General features: G+C 32.3%; 1 protein-coding gene across 3 annotated transcripts in view; it reads right to left on the bottom strand.

The window, feature by feature from the left end:
- LOC118198106 (uncharacterized) overlaps window positions 1–21,221 on the bottom strand; it is a 207,124-nt gene that overhangs the window by 148,651 nt on the left and 37,252 nt on the right. For all 3 annotated transcript variants that reach the window (XM_085818997.1, XM_035369711.2, XM_085818998.1), the window contains 3 exons: window positions 19,227–19,360; window positions 11,384–11,471; window positions 5,846–6,011 (listed from right to left, as the gene is read on the bottom strand). In XM_085818997.1, the coding sequence (XP_085675123.1) occupies window positions 5,846–6,011; window positions 11,384–11,471; window positions 19,227–19,360 (388 nt within the window). The remainder of the gene's footprint in view (window positions 1–5,845; window positions 6,012–11,383; window positions 11,472–19,226; window positions 19,361–21,221) is intronic.

Genomic DNA, 21,221 nt, shown 5'->3' on the forward strand with positions numbered 1-21,221 from the left:
AAGAGCGCGTGGGAAAGAGTTAGATCTCTCCGCGCCATTTATGGAAAATTAATAATCAAAAAATTAACTACGATTAATATTAACAATAAAGAAAAACAAGCCTATAATATATACATACACGAAAAATATCTACACAGTTATTGAAAATAAATGGGAATGAGACTAAAATGCGACAGCAAAAAATTCTCGCAGTTCTAAGTAAAGATGTGTCAAGTTACTAATAAAATTCCCGCCTAAAAACTACTCCCAAAAAATTCGAGATGCCAATATTAGGGCTTTCATAACACAAAACACACCTCACCCCTAAATACTGCTTTGTTTGATATGATATGATGTTTATCCATACAATCAACTACAGCATTGGCGATATCTTCTAAATGCGTCTGACCTTTGAGTGGCAATAATCCTAAAAGTTCTTTACGGCCTGAATGAGACTTAAATGTTACAAAAAGTGAAACTTGCGCTGTATCATTTATGTCACAAGACTCGTCAACTGCTATTGATAAAGCCCAAACCAATTTCAGATCTTCGATATGCTGGGTGGATATGCTTCGATATTCAAACACATTTTAATTGTTCCATCTTTAATGGCTTTGGCAGACAATGGTAACTTTTTAATTCTTTTCAGAATATCTTTTTTGTTCTTTAAATCCCGAAATAGCTCTTTGGATGCATTTATAAAGCAATTTTTTATGTATTCGCAGTCTGTGTACGGTTTTCCTCTCTTAGCAATCTTTTGGCTACAAACAAAACTTGCCATATAATTATTGCTGGAAGATTGTATCCAGTTATTAAACACATAAGTTGACGACTCTTGACTCTTCTGAAGTTCCTTAATTGCTTTCTTCCTTTCATAACCAGTAGGATATTTAGTGCTAAATGACGCGTGCTTTCTTCTAAAATGTCTCTCAAAATTTGACTTCTTGTTATGCGCGAATTTCTCCTTACAAATAAGACATGTTGGAAGTCCATTCACGTTTTGAATAAACGCAAAATCCTCGGTCCACTCAACTTTAAATTCGCGGTTTTCATCTTCCGTTTTTCTTTGCTTTTTTCTGGTAGCCATGTTAATTGAGGTGCTTATAAAAATATTCCGAATATATTTTTTTCTAAAGCCACCAGTACAAACTTATTATCATTATTAAATTGATGAAAATAAAAATTTTTAAAAATCTTTTTAAAAAATACAATTTTATTAATATATATGTAACTGCACTAAAAAGAAAAAAATAATTTTTTCCATCATCAGAATAACAAAACTTTTAATATGACCAAAAATGGAAGAAAACTTCCAACATTTGGACAAATAGAAGTTATCGAAAAATCGATTACAAATTTTGTACCGGAACCACAAACATACATAGCAGGTGCAATAAAATCGTATAAAAATACCTGTAAGATGTGCAGCTAGATTAAAAAATACAACTTTTTAATAAGACAGGACAACAGCAGACACGGTAGATAAAACAAAACTGTTCACATTGCAACTGCTGCTCTGTGATGCCAATTTGTACCTTCACTACTTTATAAAAAGCATGCACGCGCATGCCAGTAGCTTGTACATGGTTTATGTTTACGTTTATGAAAACTAACAAAATTATACTCGATGTTCGTACGATACGTATTTTTACAACCATATAAAATTTTAATTACCTATCTATCTTTTTACTCAAGCAAAAAATTATACGTGTTCTCGATTTATAGAAGAATTTTAATTTATCAAAATAAGATGTAATTTTTTTCTTACCAAGTTTTTTTTTAAATGAAAATATTATTGCGCTTTCCGTGGATATTAGTACCAGAGCCGCAGTTAAGGAGCCAAAGAGCCACATGCGGCTCTGGAGCTGCACTTTGCCGACCACTGCCTTACACCATGACGATTTTTAAATTTGGCTAACCTAAAAAAAAAAAAAAAGAAAGAAACTAAACTCAGTGGCGCAATAGCCCTAGTAGGCCACGGCCTGCAGATGCTTGCTTGATCTTGCGCCCTGGTGTGCATCCGCATATACCCTGGGCAATTGGTCAGCTTGTCGTAGGACCCCCCCCCCCCCAGTGTTTAGTCCCGAAGTGAACTTGGTACTCATTTTATTGAACCACTCAGGGAATGAAAGGCTGAGTCAACCTTGCCCAGCCTGAGGATCGAACCCCGGACCTGTGGTGCAGCTGCACAACACGCTAGCCACTTTGCCACCGGGCGGAAATTTGGTTAACCAGCCTGTCAAATATATAAGATTTTAAGTACATTTCTTCACAAAATATTTTGATTTGAGCCATTAGCATTGGACCCTTCAATGGCATACCCTCGCTGCAACGCTGTCTGACCTATACTTTGTCATGATCGTCACTTTTAGCATAACGAATACTTTTTCTAAAGTTCATTCATTGTGAGTGGGGTGTTGGAATCCACAACAAATTTTAAAAGTTCCCTTTTCTTTTTCTTATATCATGTGCAGTTGACTTTCAAATATCATACTCCTCGGAGACAGATATACCTTTATCCATTTTTGCAGCAATTCCACTTTTTAATGGACATCAAAACATGCTTTCACTTTGTAGATCCTGTTGTAGCTCCAGAATTAGAAACTGTTTTCATCTTAATCAAAAGTATTTCAAACTTAAATTTTCATAAAAGTGCTATAATAATAACAGCCTGTGAAAAATAAGCTGGATCAAATCAAAAAGTTAAGGAGCAGTGCAATCTACTATATTAATTGAAATTCCTTAGAATCAGTAATGTATAATTTTAGCTTAACTTAATTGCGTCTGCTATACATTACTGGCTATGTATTATGATATTGGCGATGAAAGACAAGTTATTCCACTAAATATTGCCTTGCTTCTATTGCAATATTAGGCAATTAAGCCCAAATTGTATTAGCTTAGTTATTTATTATACTTACATCTATTTCTTGCACATACTTAAGGCTTATCTGAGTCCTTAATAAATAAATTCCCACGTATACCTACGGCTTTTCGAGAACTTAGGCCTAAAGAATCGAGGATAGATATCTTACCACCTGATGCAGTCTCTGCAGGTCCTAAATTTGCTTTATCTAAATTCTGCCACCCAGTGTGGCTATACAAGCTCTGGCTCCGGTTCTGGGTTTATGTGAATATCAAATCAGTTATCCTTAATTCAAATAGGCCTAAATATAATCTTTTTGCCTATGAGTATCATTAACAAAATCTATTTTTAGCACATGGAAAGAAATTTTTGTTAAATTTTTCCTTGTCAACATTTCTTAGCTCGTTTAACCTAAATCTGAAATCATCATTAAGCATAATGTCAACAGAAAAAGTTAACCATACTCTTTCTATTCACTAATATTAAAAAAATAGTTTAAGCATCACTGCATGTGTCACAACTCGGGTTGTCATGTGTTGGATAAACATGCAGTTATGAAAGCCAATTATAATAAATAATGATGCCCATGTTTGGCATTAAGGATATAAAACATTAGTAGGTGAAAAATCAATGATGTTTCTATGCAGGTTTGAGATGTATGTCAGGCAGATACGCAACTATGGAGTCAAATTATAGACAACATAAATTTATGCTAAAATGATTGTTTCTTCAATAATGAGGTATTTTATTTAGTATGCATACAAAAAAGGTTGTTCATGGCTTTGAGGTCCAGATTTTAGATCATTCTGGAAGTTGGGCATACAGACTTTATACTGTATTTTCTTCTTGTTTCACTAAGCTTTCATTTCCAACTTTCAAGATGGCAAGGAGGCGAGGCAAGATAGAAGCAAAGCAAAAGATCTATTTTAACCCTTTGACGCGCATGATATTATTTTTATTATTTTTTTAACTCCAGAAATTGAATATTATGATCCTACAGACATATATGAATTTAAAAAAATCTACTCTTGCCCATTGTTTTATGGGTGGTGGTCGCACTGTGAAACCACGACGCGTCTAGGACTTTGAAACTTACCTAGGTAGTAGGGAAAAAAAAAACTTACCTTTCTCCGTGCGCGTTTCCAATAAATGACGAAATTTATGAATTTTAAAAAAATGGATGTAAGAATTGCATAATATATATATTTTTTACATTATTTTACAAACTAAATCGTCAAAAAAAAATAAAAAATAAACATTTATGTAATTTTTCTATAGCAGTGAAAGTATGGATTCAGTAAAATAAGGATAAAAAAAACTCAGTGTTTTTCTTTTTTTTCTTTTTTTTTTTTTTTTTAATTTCAAAGATCAAAAAATTTTTGTGACACTGCTCAAAGCATGTTTTGTCTTTTAGGTACATGCATAGACCCACATTGCACGTTTCGCACATGTATCTTCTTCTATGATGTTTCTTCCTTGTGCTACAAAATGTACACTGATTGGATCTAAATTTCACTGGTATATGTCCAGCGTTATTTAGTTTCTTTTCATCTAGCACATGAAATTTGTGGGTTTTTATGTTAATGGGGGGGGCTTGGTCTTTTTGGCTTTGGTACGGATCATTGGCTTCCCAGTCATACTTATTTTATTCATATTTTGTCTCAAAATATTCAGAAAATATCTTTAATTTAAATAAAACTTTATGCTATTTCTATTTTAAATTACAGCAAAGTATATTTACATTAAATTTAAACCACAGGAAATAATTTATAAAATCAAAATACTAGCTTGAGGAGCAAGTGTGTTGAGGTCAGAAAAAAGTCTCTGGAAAAGAAAGACCTTTTTACTGGGCAGGTGCATGTATTGTTTAGTAATAAAATAGCTCTGTGATTTCAAAACCCCTTATTTACATCTGGGTAAAAATAAACATTCCTATTTGAGAAGCAAGCAAACGCCATTGTGAAGAGCAGTGGTTTCAAGGCACGACCACCGAGCCTCTAGAGCCATTGTGTCACAATGCTCTAGTGGGGCAGTGGTTGCACCCTGAAACCGCAAAGCAAATGCCATACATATAGAGGGTTTTTTTTTTTTTTTTTATATATGCAGTTTAATTATTGCTATTTTTTATTGTTTATGATAGAAATCATGATGTGCGATGAATAACTTTTGAAATTTAAAGTTGTTTATATTAATAAAAGGAAGTTATTTTGTCTCATTGAATACGAATTTTAAAAGGCATCCGATTTGAAGTACTAAGACCTAAAACATGTATGATTCTGTAGTCATTTTGTGTTATTTTGAGGTAAAAGATCAGTAATCAATTGATTTTCACTCAAAAATTTCAGAAGGAAGAGGAGAAAAAAATTCGAAAATTGGTGGTTTCAGGGCACGACCACCGCATGTCAAAGGGTTAAAAGCTCCACAGATGATAATCTATTTAAACCTCTCAGCGTTATGGACAGAAAATTCCAAATGGATGGATGGCTTTCATACTCAACACACATGAAACTTTCTGCCAGCTTTTAATGTATCCATGGATTTTTCATTGGATGTATACTTGAAGAAAAGGAATCAATGTATACAGTGAGAGGATCATTTTTTAAATATATTCAAAAAAATACAATTTATTCTTGACATTTCGAGGAATTTTGAAGTTTCAGGACTATACCCATGATGCTCAAAGAATTAAGAAATAGGAGTTTACAGCTCTTCCCTCAGAAGAAAGTATGCTTAGTTTCTGCAAGTCAACACAAATAACAAATGTGATACACTTATCATAGTGAATAAAATACAATCTATTATTCAAAAAGGAAAAAAAAAAATGCTAAAGGCAATTAATCATTTTAGAGTTAAATCTAAAATAATTTTAGAGTAAATTAGCACATTTGTGCATTAATTGTCACACAAATGCTTTAAAGAAATTCCCAGAATGATATACAACTGTAGCAGCCATCTGCAGAAATTTAATAGTGAAAAGATTATTTTAAAATTTAAACAAACCATCTGAGTCATCTTCCCAATTGCCATCACTTTTCTTTTTTGGTTCAGGTGCATCTGTTGTAGTTCCAGAAGGTGATCTAGGTCTGGTTACAACAACAGTTGACTTGATCTTACTTTCATGCTCTCCTTTCCTGCTGCGACTATTACTTCGCTTACTTCCCTTTCTCTAAAGAAAAAAAAAAAAAAAATCAGTAAATAAATATTAACAGGTTTTTCTAAAGAATAAAATATTACACATATATAACTTAAAATATTGATTTTAAGGCTAATTTTATTACTAATTTCTACATAACTAAAATTTGAAGCAAAAACTTTTGAAACTTATATATATGCATACATACATCAATATTACATATAACACTTTTTGTAAGTTAAAAAATCAGATATTAAAAAAAGGTCTATCAAAAACAATGAAAATGATTAAGGAACTCTCAGTAAACAGGAACTGAATTAAACTAATTATATACACCAGAACTTCACTTTTATAATTTGTAAGAATAAAATAAATCTGTAAGTAGGATGCATTTTTATGAAGCCTAATCTAATATTTAACGTAATTATAAAACAAAATTTAAGAATAAAATCAACTTCATAATTTTTAAAAATAATTAGCATTAAAAAATGTGCTAATATCATGAAGACATTTTTCATTTCATCACATTTTTTCTGGTATTGCAAGTCTTTAAATCTTGTCTTTAAATCCCTCTAAACCACTCATTCTCAATGGGGGTGGTATCAGCCCCCCCAGTGGACAGTAATAGGATGCTGAGGGGAGGTGAACTTGTTTTGGGCTGTAGGGGGGCGGTGGATATGTTCAGGGTGGTAGGGCACAATGAGCATGTTTTGCCAATTAAACTTAATTTTAAAACTTTCAAAAAATGTATTAAATCGATTATCCGATTTATATTATTTGTACCAGCAACAAAACAAACTTAGATGACGGCTCCTAAGAACGATGAGGCTAATTTATATTCTAGGTACTATATGGTCTGAAAAGTTCTACACTGTTCTAAACAGATAACTAAACATGGTGAAAACCTAATGGTCTCAGTAAGAACTGATATGCTCTTGATGAACCTTGAAGAACTCAACACTACGGTTATACTGCGATCCCAACCAGCACAACGCTAGCTATTTCTGCACGCCATTAATCACAGCGTATGCATTGAGTGCCCTTTCAATATGAATGTTGGATTTGACCCTTTTTTCTTATGTTGCTTTAAGTTTGCTTTATTTCTGTTTTTCTCAGCCATTTGGAACTAGCATCGTCAAGCGGTATGCATGCCATTTCGTACAACTCCTCCTATTAACCGATGTTACAGTAGTTTAATTGTCATTATATTATCGACATTGTTTTCCTGGAGAAATTTAATAATGGAGACGCATCACACAAGAAAGTTTATTCTCAATTAAGGACTCAAGATATGTTATGCTACAAAAAGTCATGCAATTGCTATCTGTTACACTCAGAAAGCAGCTTTAGCCTAGGAGATTGAACCAAGTGACTTTTGCACCTGTCTTCATTTCTGGTTTTTTTTTTTTTTTTTTTTTCCTTCTTCCTCAGTTTAGATTTATTTTCATTGTTTACTTTCATCGCCTAGACAATTGTGCTTATTAGTTCTTTTTTGTGATTGTGGATTATTAATTTTTTAGAAATAGTCATCCCTCATCATATTTTACTGCCGCCAACAATGTCGTATAATAAAGAGAAATGTTGTCAATATAGTTCCAAGTACTTGAAGTTTGGATTCGCTCCTTTGCCATCAAACTTGCAACTGCCCACGTGTTTACTTTGTAACAAAGTGTTATCTAATGAGGCAATGAAACCGTCTCGTTTGCAGGAGCATCTGCAAAAAAATTCTCCTGACAAAGAAAATAAAGATTTGTCAAATCAGGGAAAGGTTCCTGAAAGCACCATCTGCCTCAGGCTTACTAGTAGCATCATCAAAACAATGCGACGATGGTTTGATAGCCTCTTATAATATACCAAAATTAATTGCTAAATCGGGTAAAGATTATACCATCAAAGAAGAGTTGATACTACCGGCTGTCAAGGAAGTTTCAGAAACAGTTTTGCACCATCTAGCCATAATCAATATTATAAAAAATGTCTCAAGCAATATTACAGTGCAAAGACGAATTGATGAGATGGCTGAAGATGTTGAAGCTTCCTTACACAAACTTTCGAAACTCATGAATTTCCTCTTCAGGTTGATGAAGCAACCTTGCCAAGTACTAACGAGTCTTTACTGTTAGCGTATGTCCGGTTTGTGAAGGAAGGAAAAATTATTCAAGAGATGCTTTTTGAAAAAAGCTTGATTGCTAAAAGTGAATCTATTTTTAACACTGTCAAAGTATATTTTAACGAGAAAAAATTCCTCTTGCAAATATTATGTCTAATGCCAAGTATATTTTCCTGAGACTCTTATTTTTGTGATTTATTTATGAATCTGTATACTATTTTGTTCATTTTTCTTTTATCAGATTACATATTGTGAACCATGTTTCCAATTCCTTGAAATTTGTTAAAATGGAGCCTGACATTATTACAGTAGCATAAAAATAAAACATTGACATTATTACAGTAGCATAAAAATAAAACATTGACATTATTACAGTAGCATAATAATAAAAACACAAATAAAAGTAAAAGCTGAAAAAAAGAAGAAAAAAATTATTCTTGAAAAAATAAAAAGTTGAAGAAATTAATACTAATACCATAAAATTGCAACAAGAGGTTGCCATCCTCTCTTTATAGTATACTAGCTGAAGGTCCACATCATTACTCAAACTTTACACAGAGTAGAGAGGCAGGATTTGCGGGCATGGAGGTACTTTTTTTTTTTTAAATCCCACTTTCGAAGTATTCATGAAAAGTTGATAGAGAGTGCATCTAAATTCTACTCTAAAGATTCTATATGGTCTGAAAAGTTCTACACTGTTCTAAACAGATAACTAAACATGGTGAAAACCTAATGGTCTCAGTAAGAACTGATATGCTCTTGATTATGAACTAATATGACATCTTTCTTTGAAAATCACCATCCCCCTTTGGCCATTTCTTCGCTGTTTTCGAAAAACTGATAGAGTGTGCTTAAATTACTTCAAAGATCGTACACTCTTTTATAAAGTAAATGAGCATGGCACTATCTAGCAGTTTTAGTAAGAATTTATAGTGTGAATGCAACATTGGCAACATGAGTGACACAACTTCAAAATTGAAATTATGTAAAAATTTTAATTAAAATTCATCTTTTGCAAAAAATATATATACATATATAAATTCTTTTCTTAGAATTTACTCACTTGCGAAAGTAACAACAACAATGTGAACCTAAGATGGCTAATGTGTACACAAGATGGATGTCATGAGTACCCTGTTCTATTATATATACTGCCTGAGTGTGGACCCCCGTGGGATGGTTTTTTGAAATCTTATGCAGACTGTGACTTCCTCTTGTTTTGAAGAAGGGTGCAAAATTTCATCAAGATAACTGTAGATTGAAATGAATTATACAACCACACAAACAGAAAACGGACATTTTTTATAAAAATGTACTCACTGCTTACTAGGCCATACCTCATGATAAATTTGACTTTGCGTGACATATATGCAGAAAAAAGAGAGGATTATGGTATATGTTTGAAATGACCACCAGCAGCTTCTATACAACACCCATGGCACTAAACTGCATAACAAGCTATGGCTGGCAGTGTATCAGGCATAATGGAAGCACATGACTCTATGATTTTTCACATAACGTGTCGATTATTGCTGGTTTTTGTCCATACACATCATTCTTGACAGTCCCCCCACAGGTAGAAATCCATGGATGGCAAATCAGGAGACTGAGGTGGGTACTGAAGAGCACCTCTTTGCCCCCCCCCACTGTCCGATAGAGTTTTATCAAGGTACAACCTGACATCTCAATGGTAATCAAAAGGAGCTCCGTCTTAGTGCATGTAAAAAAATTCATCAACAAACAGGTTTTGGACAGCAGACAAAATACTTGTTTGAAGCATTTCAAGATACGCCTTCCCAGTTACATTACCCTTAAAGAAGAAGAGACCAATGAAACCACACAACATATAAATGATTTTAATGAATGTTACTTCTCTTTATTCATAGAGATATTGATATGTATATAAAAATAGGAAGATTAATAAATTGATAAATAATCTACCAAAAGCCATAGATGCCACTGTGGAAGTAATTTCTAAAAGCATTTTACTCATGTTTAGGTTATGTATGGAAAACACATGAGACACACTGAGCTTACAACTGCCAATAAAACAGAATTTCTTATTATTATTTTAGCAGCTATACCAACTTCATGCATTTGCCTACTAAGGGAAAATGAAAGAAAATTAAACTTTCATGGGTAGGACAAATATTTAGGTAGCTATAATTATCAGGGTTAATCACTCACCAATGAGTTCTGTAATTTGTTTAACCACTTCCCTTACAAATTTTTTTGAAAAAATTGCAAAAAATCATCACATTTTTTTATTTTATTATTAAATACAACAAAACGAAACAAATCAAAATATGTAGGTTTTAAGTTGAATTTTTAATTTTTTGAAGGTGTAAAAGCATTTATTTTTAATATTAGTTTACTATCCCGAGTTATCTCGAGCAAACGGAAAAAAGTTAAATATTAATCTTTGTACGATAGTTTTTGAAACAAGGGACAACACAGAGTGATGCCCGACATTCTACACTGGTATATGGTCTCTTTTCTTACTGGCTTACCGCTGGAATCTCTTTCACGGGAGCACAGAGTAGACTGTCTAATTGGATTTGATTCCCCCCCCCACCTCTTCATAATTATTATCTGAAAAATCATCGCTTTCGCTATCTTGCATCATCGCCATCATTTTATTTTTTTCAATGCATGCATCCTTCTTTATACATTAATAATCCACAAGCCAACGTATACAATACAATAGGGAAACACGTGATCAGTTCCTCCAAAAGAATCGCGCAACCAACAAAATTTGGCAAACTGCCAATCAAAGCTGAATATTTCCTTTCATTTCCTCCAGACCGAATAAAACCGTGATAAAAGAAATCTTACTAACAAATTCTGCTTCACCCGAGTTTTCTCAGGATAATAATTAACTGCAATATATACGAACCCGAGACAACTCGGGATAATCAGGCAAGCGGTTAAAGATTCAGTAGGGCTAGGGGTTAGAGTTTCTTCCACATATACTTCAGCCAGATTTTTCTTTTTAAGGACTGCAATTCTGGACAATATACTGATCATTGGTTTGCAGAAGTTAATAAATGCTAGAGTTTTTCTTTGGCTTAAATCTAGAACCACCAATCTTGCATTCAGTAATAATTACAGCACTAAATAAAGTTACACCTTACTTTATTTCACTTTTTCAATAAAAAGAAATCATTTATATTAAATATTCCTAAATAAACACAAATTATATATATATATACGAAAAAAATCACAAGATTTAAATAATTAATTAAATGGAAAGTTTCAAGCTACTACTAATGAAAAGATTAAAATGTATATAAACCTTTGGAGACACTGATCCTGTTCGTGATTCTTTCGGTTCATCTCTTTTGCTCCTAACTTTATGCCTCAAATCTTTTTCATCCATTTCCCTATAAAATAAATTTTAGAGAATATATCACTTGGCACACACAAGTGTTTTTTTTTTAATTATGAAGCACTAAGATATATTAAATTTACTCCACGTTAATAATACAGCTAATTTTAAATGTGACATAAAGCTATAAAACAGAGTGTAACATTAAACTACAAAAAAATGAAGTTTCATCATATACAAAGAAATTAACAATTTTAAAATTTTTTAAAAATTTCTAATAAAGTTTACAAATGATGTATACTTCTAATGAAGTTTATTGGCTTTCAAATAGATCTCCACAATTTTATTCACCATAGAAATAAATCAGAAATGTTGATTAAATGTGATTAATTTGAAATGAACGAACTGATTGATGATAAATGAGATTTATTTAAAATGAAAAAATCTAATGTGGTAACCACATGAATTCCTGGCACGACCTACTAAATTATACACATTTTTGCTGCATTTCATTTAAACTTATTTCATTAGAGATATATTCCTCATTTAATTAATTCAGTTCTCACTTCGTGGCAAGGTGAAAATACATAAAAACTCAAAACATCGTCATTAAAAACTGAAATATACATATATATATAAAACCAAATACAATTAAAACTGTTAAACAATTATTTCTAATTTTAATTATATATATATATATATATATAATTAAAATTAGAATTTCTGGGCGAAAATAAGTAATTCGGCCAGCAGATAAAAAAGCAGATTATTTGGTGCACAAAACTGAGAGTTCACTTTTGGTCCCCTTTGGCAAAAAACTGTGAAGTTGCAGAAACTGACTTAATTCACTATTCTGCTAAGTTTCAAATGTAAAGAAATATGGCTGATCTATTAGGTTTAGTTGCACTTAAACAACTTTTAATTTGTTGATAATTCTACAACTATAACAAGCAGATTAACTAAAGGCAAAAAAACCTTAACCAGAACATAAAAACAACATAATTCAATTACTTTTAAAGCAAAAAATTCACAATTTACCAAGCAAGAAATGCACAATTTACCAGCATGCGAGAATAAAAAAATTTAGCTCATCGAGCCGAGTAACAGACTGTCACTTAATTAGCTGTTAATTGATGGTAGATTGGTTTATTCCTCATGATAAGTCGATTAATCTATAATCAATGACAATAGCTACTTTTTCAGTACTTAAAAAAAAATTTTATTTTTTACTTTTGATTTTGGTATTTTTGAGATAAAGAATTTTTTTTTTTTTTTTTTTACAGATTTTTATGTTTTTGAAGCAATAAAGATTTTGAAAATACTAATTTAAAATAATAATTAAAATACTGACTAAAATTTTATTTGGTTTTAACTGAAATTCTATTCCTTGGAGGTGGTATATGAAAAGTTTTCTAATTATAAATTATTGGTTTATTACTTTGCAGCTTTAGCACAGGTCATAGGCTTAATTTACTCATTATTACTTTTATTTAGAATTTATATTCTATCTAAATGGCAGCTCCAAGCACTATTTTAGTACCAGCCTCAATATATTATCTCCAAAAACTTTCAAAAGTTTTATCCCCAGTTTAAGGTTAAAATCTCTTAAATAGAGAACCACACTTTTTAAGATAACCTTCTTACATTCCATCACTGAATGCATTGCATTTCCAGCCATTTTGCTTTAAATTTTGTGGGCAAATAAGTTAATTTTAATTTCATTCCAGGGTTTGATCTAAAATTTTTTTAAATAACTAATTTTAAGAATTTTGTCAATTCTGATCTTCTTTTGATTCTAAATTATTTTTTAATGTTAAAAAATATATACTTTTGTTTTTACATTTGTATTAGAGTTTGAAAATGAGAGTTTCGGGGATATACAGTCGATTCCGGTTAATCGGACCACATCAGGAAGCGATCGTTTTCATCCTAATAACCGGCTGGTCTGATTATACGAAGATGTCCTATGTTGTAAGACGGGACATGCTATATGTAGCAGACAGTAAATGTACATGTAAATCATGTACTAAAATGCAATTATGAACTTTTTGGTGCTGTACACACGTATGACGAACATACATATAAAAACAAGAACTACAGTCTAACTTTTTTCAATCAGAAAATTAATTTAGAAGCAAATTCTAAGAAACAATCTCCAAGATACTCAACATGCGAAGCACAATAAAAACATTTCTTACCAAGTTCTAGTCAACATTTGAAGAACTTATCCAATGTGATCTGATGCGTTCTCTTGATGAATTGAACGTGAACGAAATCGCCACAAACATCTAATGCAGCAATGGGACTGTCTTCATTTCCCTCCTGCATGAAATACCGACGTAAAGTTTTGCATTTCCTCGCATCCTGTGTTGTTACTTGAACCAACTTATTAGCGGCATCATCATCATCATTTTCTTGGTCTTCCGATGCTGTTGTGTGTTTTGCTGCAACTCGAGCAACGATTGCAGCATTGTAATCTTCATTTTCATCGTAGCATTGAAGCTCGTTGTCAATGGATAAAAATTCTTTGCAATTTTGTACCAATTGAAGTTCCACATGTAAATCATCATTTTCACTTTCAATGAGCATGTCCACATCCATCTCCAAAACCAAGTGCTTAAAGCCACAGTGAGAAAAACAGTTCTGAATTGTCTCACTGCTCACGTTTCGCCAGCTGTCGGCCACAAATGTAACTGCTTGTAAGATGTTGACCTTTGTTGGCTTTTGACGATGAGATCAGCAAACTTTCTTCAATTGCTTCAAGGATGTGATTAACCAACCTTGCACGATAAAAGGTCTTCTAATATTTTATGATGCCCGTGTCCATTGGCTGGACCAAAGCTGTGGTCCTGGAAGGTAGAAATTCCAGCTGGACACTCATCAAGCAATCTAAATGAGGATGAGCTGCACAATTGTCAAGAAGAAGCAGCACTTTTCTCGACTGGCGTTGTAGCTCTCTGTCCCAATCCTTCAGCCATTCTTTAAAACGTTCAGTGGTCATCCACACATTTCTGTTCACATGATACACAACTGGTAAAATCTCCACCCTAAGTCCTTTAAAGCAGCGAGGTTTAGTGCTTTTTCCTATAACCAACAGCTTCCTCTTGTCCATTCCTGACATGTTTGAGCAGCAGAAATCAGTTACGTGATCCATCGCTTTTTTGGACCCAGATAGTGCAATATGTTTGTAAGTTAACAAGCCATCCAGTGTAACACAATAATACAGTCCAGTCTCATCAGCATTACAGATGTCATCTGCTGAAAAATTTTCAAGAAGCTCCGGCAGTTTTGTTGATTTCCATTCTTCAGCATTTGCACTATCAGCACTTTCTTTCTCACCATGTGCTTTCTTGAATTTTATGTCATGTCTAGATTTCCATAGAGACAACCAACCGTCCGTAGCTTTAAAGTCATCATGGCCCAGCTTTTTAGCAAGTTCTTCTGCTTTGCATTTTAACAATGGGCTGCTTACTTGCACAGATCGTCCAGTAACAATGGCAAACCATTCATTAAGGGCCTCATCGACATCTGGGTCCTTGCCTTCATGCTTCCGTTTTTTGGGAGTTCCTCCTTGTCCTTCACATTGTGCCCATTCTTCTCGCAGCTCATTTTTCTTTTATCAAGCGCGGAATTGTAGTCTTTGCCAATTCAGTTATTTTCACCACCCGATGCTGACTAGTGTTTTGTGGTTGTTGCTTGATCTTATTTAAGAAACCAATTTTTTAAGCTAATGTCAAGTCCCGTCATGGCATTTTGGCAGGGAAGACAAGACACGCAAACAGTTCACTGACTAAAGTGGTCTGAAGAAATTTTGGTGTTTCAGGTTCAAGATGTTGAGGTCAAGAGGGAGATAAAATGCTCGCCATTCAAAGCTTTAGCACCAAAATCATCATAAAAAGGTGATGAAATGATAGCTTTCTAGTGTAAACTTTAATCATGTTTGACAGGCAGGAATTCCTTTCAGGTGGAGCCGGACACTCTATTGTTCATTTCCTCAAAACTCGGAGGCGCATGTCAAAGAAAATGGTGTGCGTGTTTACCTCCCACTGATTTTGCTTTTGTCATGCACTTTAAGGAATTCCTGACCTTTGATAAAGCATTTTTCCTGGGGAGCCACAACTACAGATCCTCCCATATGTTGCAGTCCACCTGTACATCCGCTGTACACGGCCGACTTGTGGCTTCTGTTTCTTATTTGCTCTCATGTTTTTTGGTCTGATTAAATGGAATTTTGGTCCAAATAAGCGAATTATATTAGGCTTATGTACATAGGATTTGTTTCGGTTCTTTAGGATTTGGTCCGAAAAAGCAGCTGGTCCAATTATCCCATGGACCAGTTAACTGGATTCGACTGTATCTTCTAAAGTAAGCATCCTTTTTAGTTGTTTCCAATTTAGTTTAGTTGTGTTCTTAGTGAGTAACTTAAATTTAAAAGATTATTTACTAATTAATTTTGTTTCTGAATTCTTTTGGCTTAAATGTACTAATGTCTTTATTCTGATTAGTATTATTTGTGACTTTTAATTTGGCTCTAGCAGAAAAATATGATGCTTACTTCGAAGAAAGACGAAATGCTCTCACTTAATTAGTTGTTGTTAACTGATGGTAGATTAGTTTATTCCCCTTGATAAGTCAATTAATCTACGATCAATGACAATAGCTACTTTTTCAATACTTAAAAAAAAATTATTTTTTACTTTTGATTTTTTTATTTTTGTGATTAACAATTTTTCTTTACAGATTTTTATGTTTTAAAGGAATAAAAATTTTGAAAATAATAATTTAAAATAATAATTAAAATTCCTAAAACTAAAATTATTTGGTTTTAATTGAATTTCTGTTCCTTGGAGATGGTTACAGAACTACATGTTATAGCAGTCCTATATACAAAATTTAAACATTCTAAGTCAACTTGTTTTTGAGTTACAGGAGATACATACATACATGTACATAAATGACATCACGAAAAACTGCCTTTTGAATCCATTTAAATCAATTTTATAATCCATTTTGGGAAAAAGAGTCCTTTATTCTGTCCTAATGTACAAATGTCATGCAAAAACATTGTTAAATTGCATTTAATAGCAGTCAAAATGGATATTTTCATTGAAATATCATACCCAAAATTTTTTGTGATTACAATACTTCCTTTACTTCAGACAAGGAAGTAAAAACACTTCAAAATACAATAAATAAGTCTATAATCAGCCATAAAAAAACTGCTTTAATAATATTAAAAAAATAAGTGAAGAGTTTATAACAAAATCTTTATTTTTTCAGATAATTTTAAGTGAATTTATAGTTCAACTATGTGTATTAGAAATATGCAACTGATACTTGCATATAACAGCCATATATAAGGGGAAATGGTATTTAAAAGAGACTAATTATACATTACTTTTTTTTATTTTTACTGATGCCATAATTATTTACCTATTGTGAAAATATTGTGCCATTTACTCAAAACCAGCATGTATTCATTCATCATTGAGCATATGCAAAAATATAAAAAGAATTTTGGAAGTATTAAACGAAAGTATGACATCAGACAAAAGAATTATTGCCTATCCTATACAGTATTTTCAGTCAATAGAAAGTTTCTAAGCAAGGAAGTGAAGAGGATGACTGTTTTAAGCAACAATAAAATGACAAAAGTACATATTATCATTGTTTAAAACATGCTTAACTTCAGATTTGTAAAACAGAGTTTGTACTCCTTTGCATGAACAAGCAGGATCTTTTAAAAATCTATACAGTCAAATACAGAAAATCCACCGACCTGAAATCCGCCAACTCCTGAAATCCACGTTGCCTCTCAAAATATAAACTTTCAGTTTATAGGTTCCAGAAACCACAGCATTGAGTACGAAATATCGAAGGAAAAATACTTACCGAATAATGATGTCATAATTACCAAATAATAATGAGTCATAACGGAAATACCAAATTATTGACACCATGATAAATGTTTTTTCCCCTCTAATCTGCATCGAGGTAAGAAAGCAGATGATTCACTTAACTCTTCTTTCAAGTTCACGATTCACGTTGTTGTATTTTCTGAGCTGTGTTATTTCATAAGATTATTTAGTGCTGCCTTTTTTTTTTATCCGGATATTTTGTGGATAAATTAAGAATATTTTAAATTTCAGCCCTTTTTAATACAATTACAGAGTAGAAACGCACTCATGATTTTACTGCTTGCGACGTTGAAAAACGTAAACACGTTTCATTGACGGTAATGCAAAAAGTGCAAATTCTGCGAAAGTAGGAGACAGGTGCTACTCCTCAGTTTAGCAGCAGAATCGTATGGAATTGTGATACGACTGTGTATGATATACGGAAAAATAAAGAAAAGTTGTTGAAATTTTACAGCAACAGTGAATCTAACACCGGAATCCGAAACCGGAAATCTTTGCATGAGGAGAAATCAGCAAACCTTGATGCTATGTATATATAATACAATGAAAAATATAAACAATTTATATATGTAAAAATTAATTTAATGCATATAATAAGTTATTGCAATAATGTATATAATAATTTAATTAAATATACAATATATAATACGCCTTATTTACTATTTTGCACTTTTAGTCTGAATATTATGATTTATCTTTTCTGTCCTGAAATCCGCAAAATCCTAAAATCCGCACAACCTCTGGTCCCAAGCTTTGCGGATTTCTGAAATTCTACTGTAGTAATTAATGATTATTTTTATTAGCATATATAATGTACTAGTTACTAATATGTTCTTTCTGTCGCCGTTTCTCTTACCAATAACACTTTTCGAAATTCAGGTTTCATGCTGGAGACGTGTGTGCCTTTAGAATTTCTCTGTATACATACCCTCCCCCGAAAAAAGAGGAACTCCTGAAAAATAAAATATATTTGATAAAAGTGAGTAAATATGATGAATTTTATAACTTTCATCATAAATGCTTGTTGGAATAAGATAAATGGATCATCCTATCTCTGAAGTATCAACAATCAACGGGTTATCTAGAGAGAGAGAGCACTTGACACATGCACAGACCTGCAGTCTATCATGTTCTTGTCCTGTTGTTGCAGATGGTTCATGCCAGCTGCATTTTATCTCTTTCATTCACCAACATTTCCTGACCAAAATCGTCCTTACTGCATAAAATTTTTCTGTTCGATTGCCTCTCTCTAGACATGAGATAATAATCCATGAGAAAGGCCAAATCATCCTTACTGCATAAAATTTTTCTGTTCGATTGCCTCTCTTCTAGACATGAGATAATAATCCATGAGAAAGGGCAAATATATTAGATAATTTAGAGAGGCTGGAAACAAATCTTCTGATATTGATGATCATGCCTTTTTCAAAGTCCCTGATTTTTTTTACTTATCCATTTTTATATACCTCCAATGGTAATTATTTCACCTCAAGATGGGAGCATCTTATATGAGCAATTCCTGGCTATTATGATATTGTATATCACTACTCCATGTTAAAAAAAAAAAATAGGTGTCTTTAAAACATTAAAAAATCTGTGTATAAGGTGATACAGCAAGTATACCTAGCTGGAAGGTAAAATCAACCGAGCAGGGATTTAAAAAAAAAGGAGGGAACATCTTTTGCATATTTTACGTACACACTGAAATAAAGGAATGTAAATAGTAAAAACCGCAGATTTTTTATAAAGTTTTTTTAAGTAGGAAACAAATGCTATAGATATTATATTGCACAATAATTATTAAGTAATGAATTAAAGGGCATTAAAAAGAGAACATAATACTACTCATAAAATATGTACATAATTTTAATTATGATTAATAAAATACATACTTTTCAGATTTAGTATTTCGTCTTGACGATCCAGGAAAAGGATCATGCTGATATCTACATGTATTCCCATAAGCACAGGTGCCTGTACGTAACCAGTTTCTACATTTTTCATTCTGTTCTTGCCGATTATGCCTCTAAAGAAAGATAATAACTACATCAAAAAATCGAGCTAAATGATATGCTTAATTTAATACAAAATGCTTCCAAACATCTACATCTATAATTATGGCAAGATAAAAATTACAGTATTTTAAAAACTGTATCATAACATAACACAAGATCTGTAAAACTACTAAGATAATTCCACTTGCTTTTAATTAAATACAGCATTTTCCAAAGACAGTACAATGCAAAATTAAGCAATCAAATTAGGTAAAAAAAAGAAAAGAAAAAAATTTTAGGCAAATTACCCGTTAATTTTCATTAAATTAAAAATTTCAGAAGATTTCGAAACAAATGAAAATATTCTTGCGACTTTCAACTAAAATGATATAAAAATTGTTCGACAAAACACCTGAATAAATTCCAGTGTTATATGAAAAAATATAACACTGCAAAATGATAATATATATAACATTCATCACTAGGGAATAATGATAATATATATAAAATTCATTACTAGGGAATTTCCATTTAAAATTAACCTATAAAGTAATTAAAACACAGTAAAGCACAATTCAAAAAGGATATACACTAAACACTTGACCATCTGACATTCAAGTAACTGGTACATTTTAGAAATCTCCCTCCTCCCCTGAAAAATGTAACAAATGAGAAACTTGTAAAACCATCATAAAGCCTGCTTAGGATACTGTCGCTTAATAATGTGATTTTGTTCCAATAATGGATACATATCACATCACAACACACCCATAAGAACTTTGCCTTCATTTTACATAAACCAGTAACATGCCAGCAGCTGACTAGAGACATTAGAGTAGTCCACTAACATTTTAAGTGTATTTTTTATCTAGCATTTTTTCAATAACCTTTTCAAGCATATTTTTATTTAGCATTTTTTCATTAACCTTTTCAAGTGTACTTTTATCTAACATTCAAAAGCATTAGAAGAACATCATTTTACCTCTTTTGAGACTGCATTCCATTTGACTACAATCATCTTGATTCATAATAATGCATGTAGAGATCCTGGCTGATATCATACCTTTTGATTCATAATCCTGGCATGCATTATTATGAATCAAAATTGTTTGAAACTTTAAACTTCCCTGTATGGTTCTGCTATATAGACGATACTTTTACCCTGTTTGGTAATAAACATGATTTAAATAAAGTTCTTTCAACAATTAATTCTATTGATCCTGCTATTCAGTTCAATTTTGAACTTGAGACTTGCAATTCCCTTCTGTTTCTCAACATTCTGGTCACACGTAACACATCCAACTTCAGTACTACGGTTTACTACGGTTAGTCTGCTCCTCCAAACTATCCCTTGATGAAGAACTAAATTATTTAAAAGCAAGCAATAGCTATTGGCAGGGGCTTTTCACCCAACATTATTAATCAAGCAGTTAAAAAATTCTCATCTTAACACACTAAAAGCACACTCTTGTTTTGGAGATTATAAAAATTCTGTTGTCATTCCCTTCTTTCCATCAATTAGCTATAAAGTTGCACATATTTTGCAGAAATTTAACTTTCAGGTCGTTTATTCTCCCATCAATAAAATTCCAAGTTCCATACTCAAGGACCCCATTCCGAATATGAATTCCTGGTGTATTTATAGGATTCCTTGCCAGTGTGGTTTAATTTACATTGGCCAAACTAAGAGAGCCTTAAAATTTTGCGTCAAGGAACATGAGGCATATGTTAGCAAAAAGGAAACACAGAAGTCTTCTGTTGCTCAACATTGTTGGCCCAAAAATCACACTTTCAATTTTTCTGCTGCCAAAATTAATCAAAAAACACCTTCCATTGGAGAACTGGATTTTCTAGAGGCATTTCACATTCAAAAAAATCTTTCTGTTCTAGTTA

This window comes from Stegodyphus dumicola, chromosome 6, assembly GCF_044657685.1.
Source record: "Stegodyphus dumicola isolate Sdum_Otavi_A_Nest chromosome 6, ASM4465768v1".
In the NCBI taxonomy this organism is placed as follows: domain Eukaryota; kingdom Metazoa; phylum Arthropoda; class Arachnida; order Araneae; family Eresidae; genus Stegodyphus; species Stegodyphus dumicola.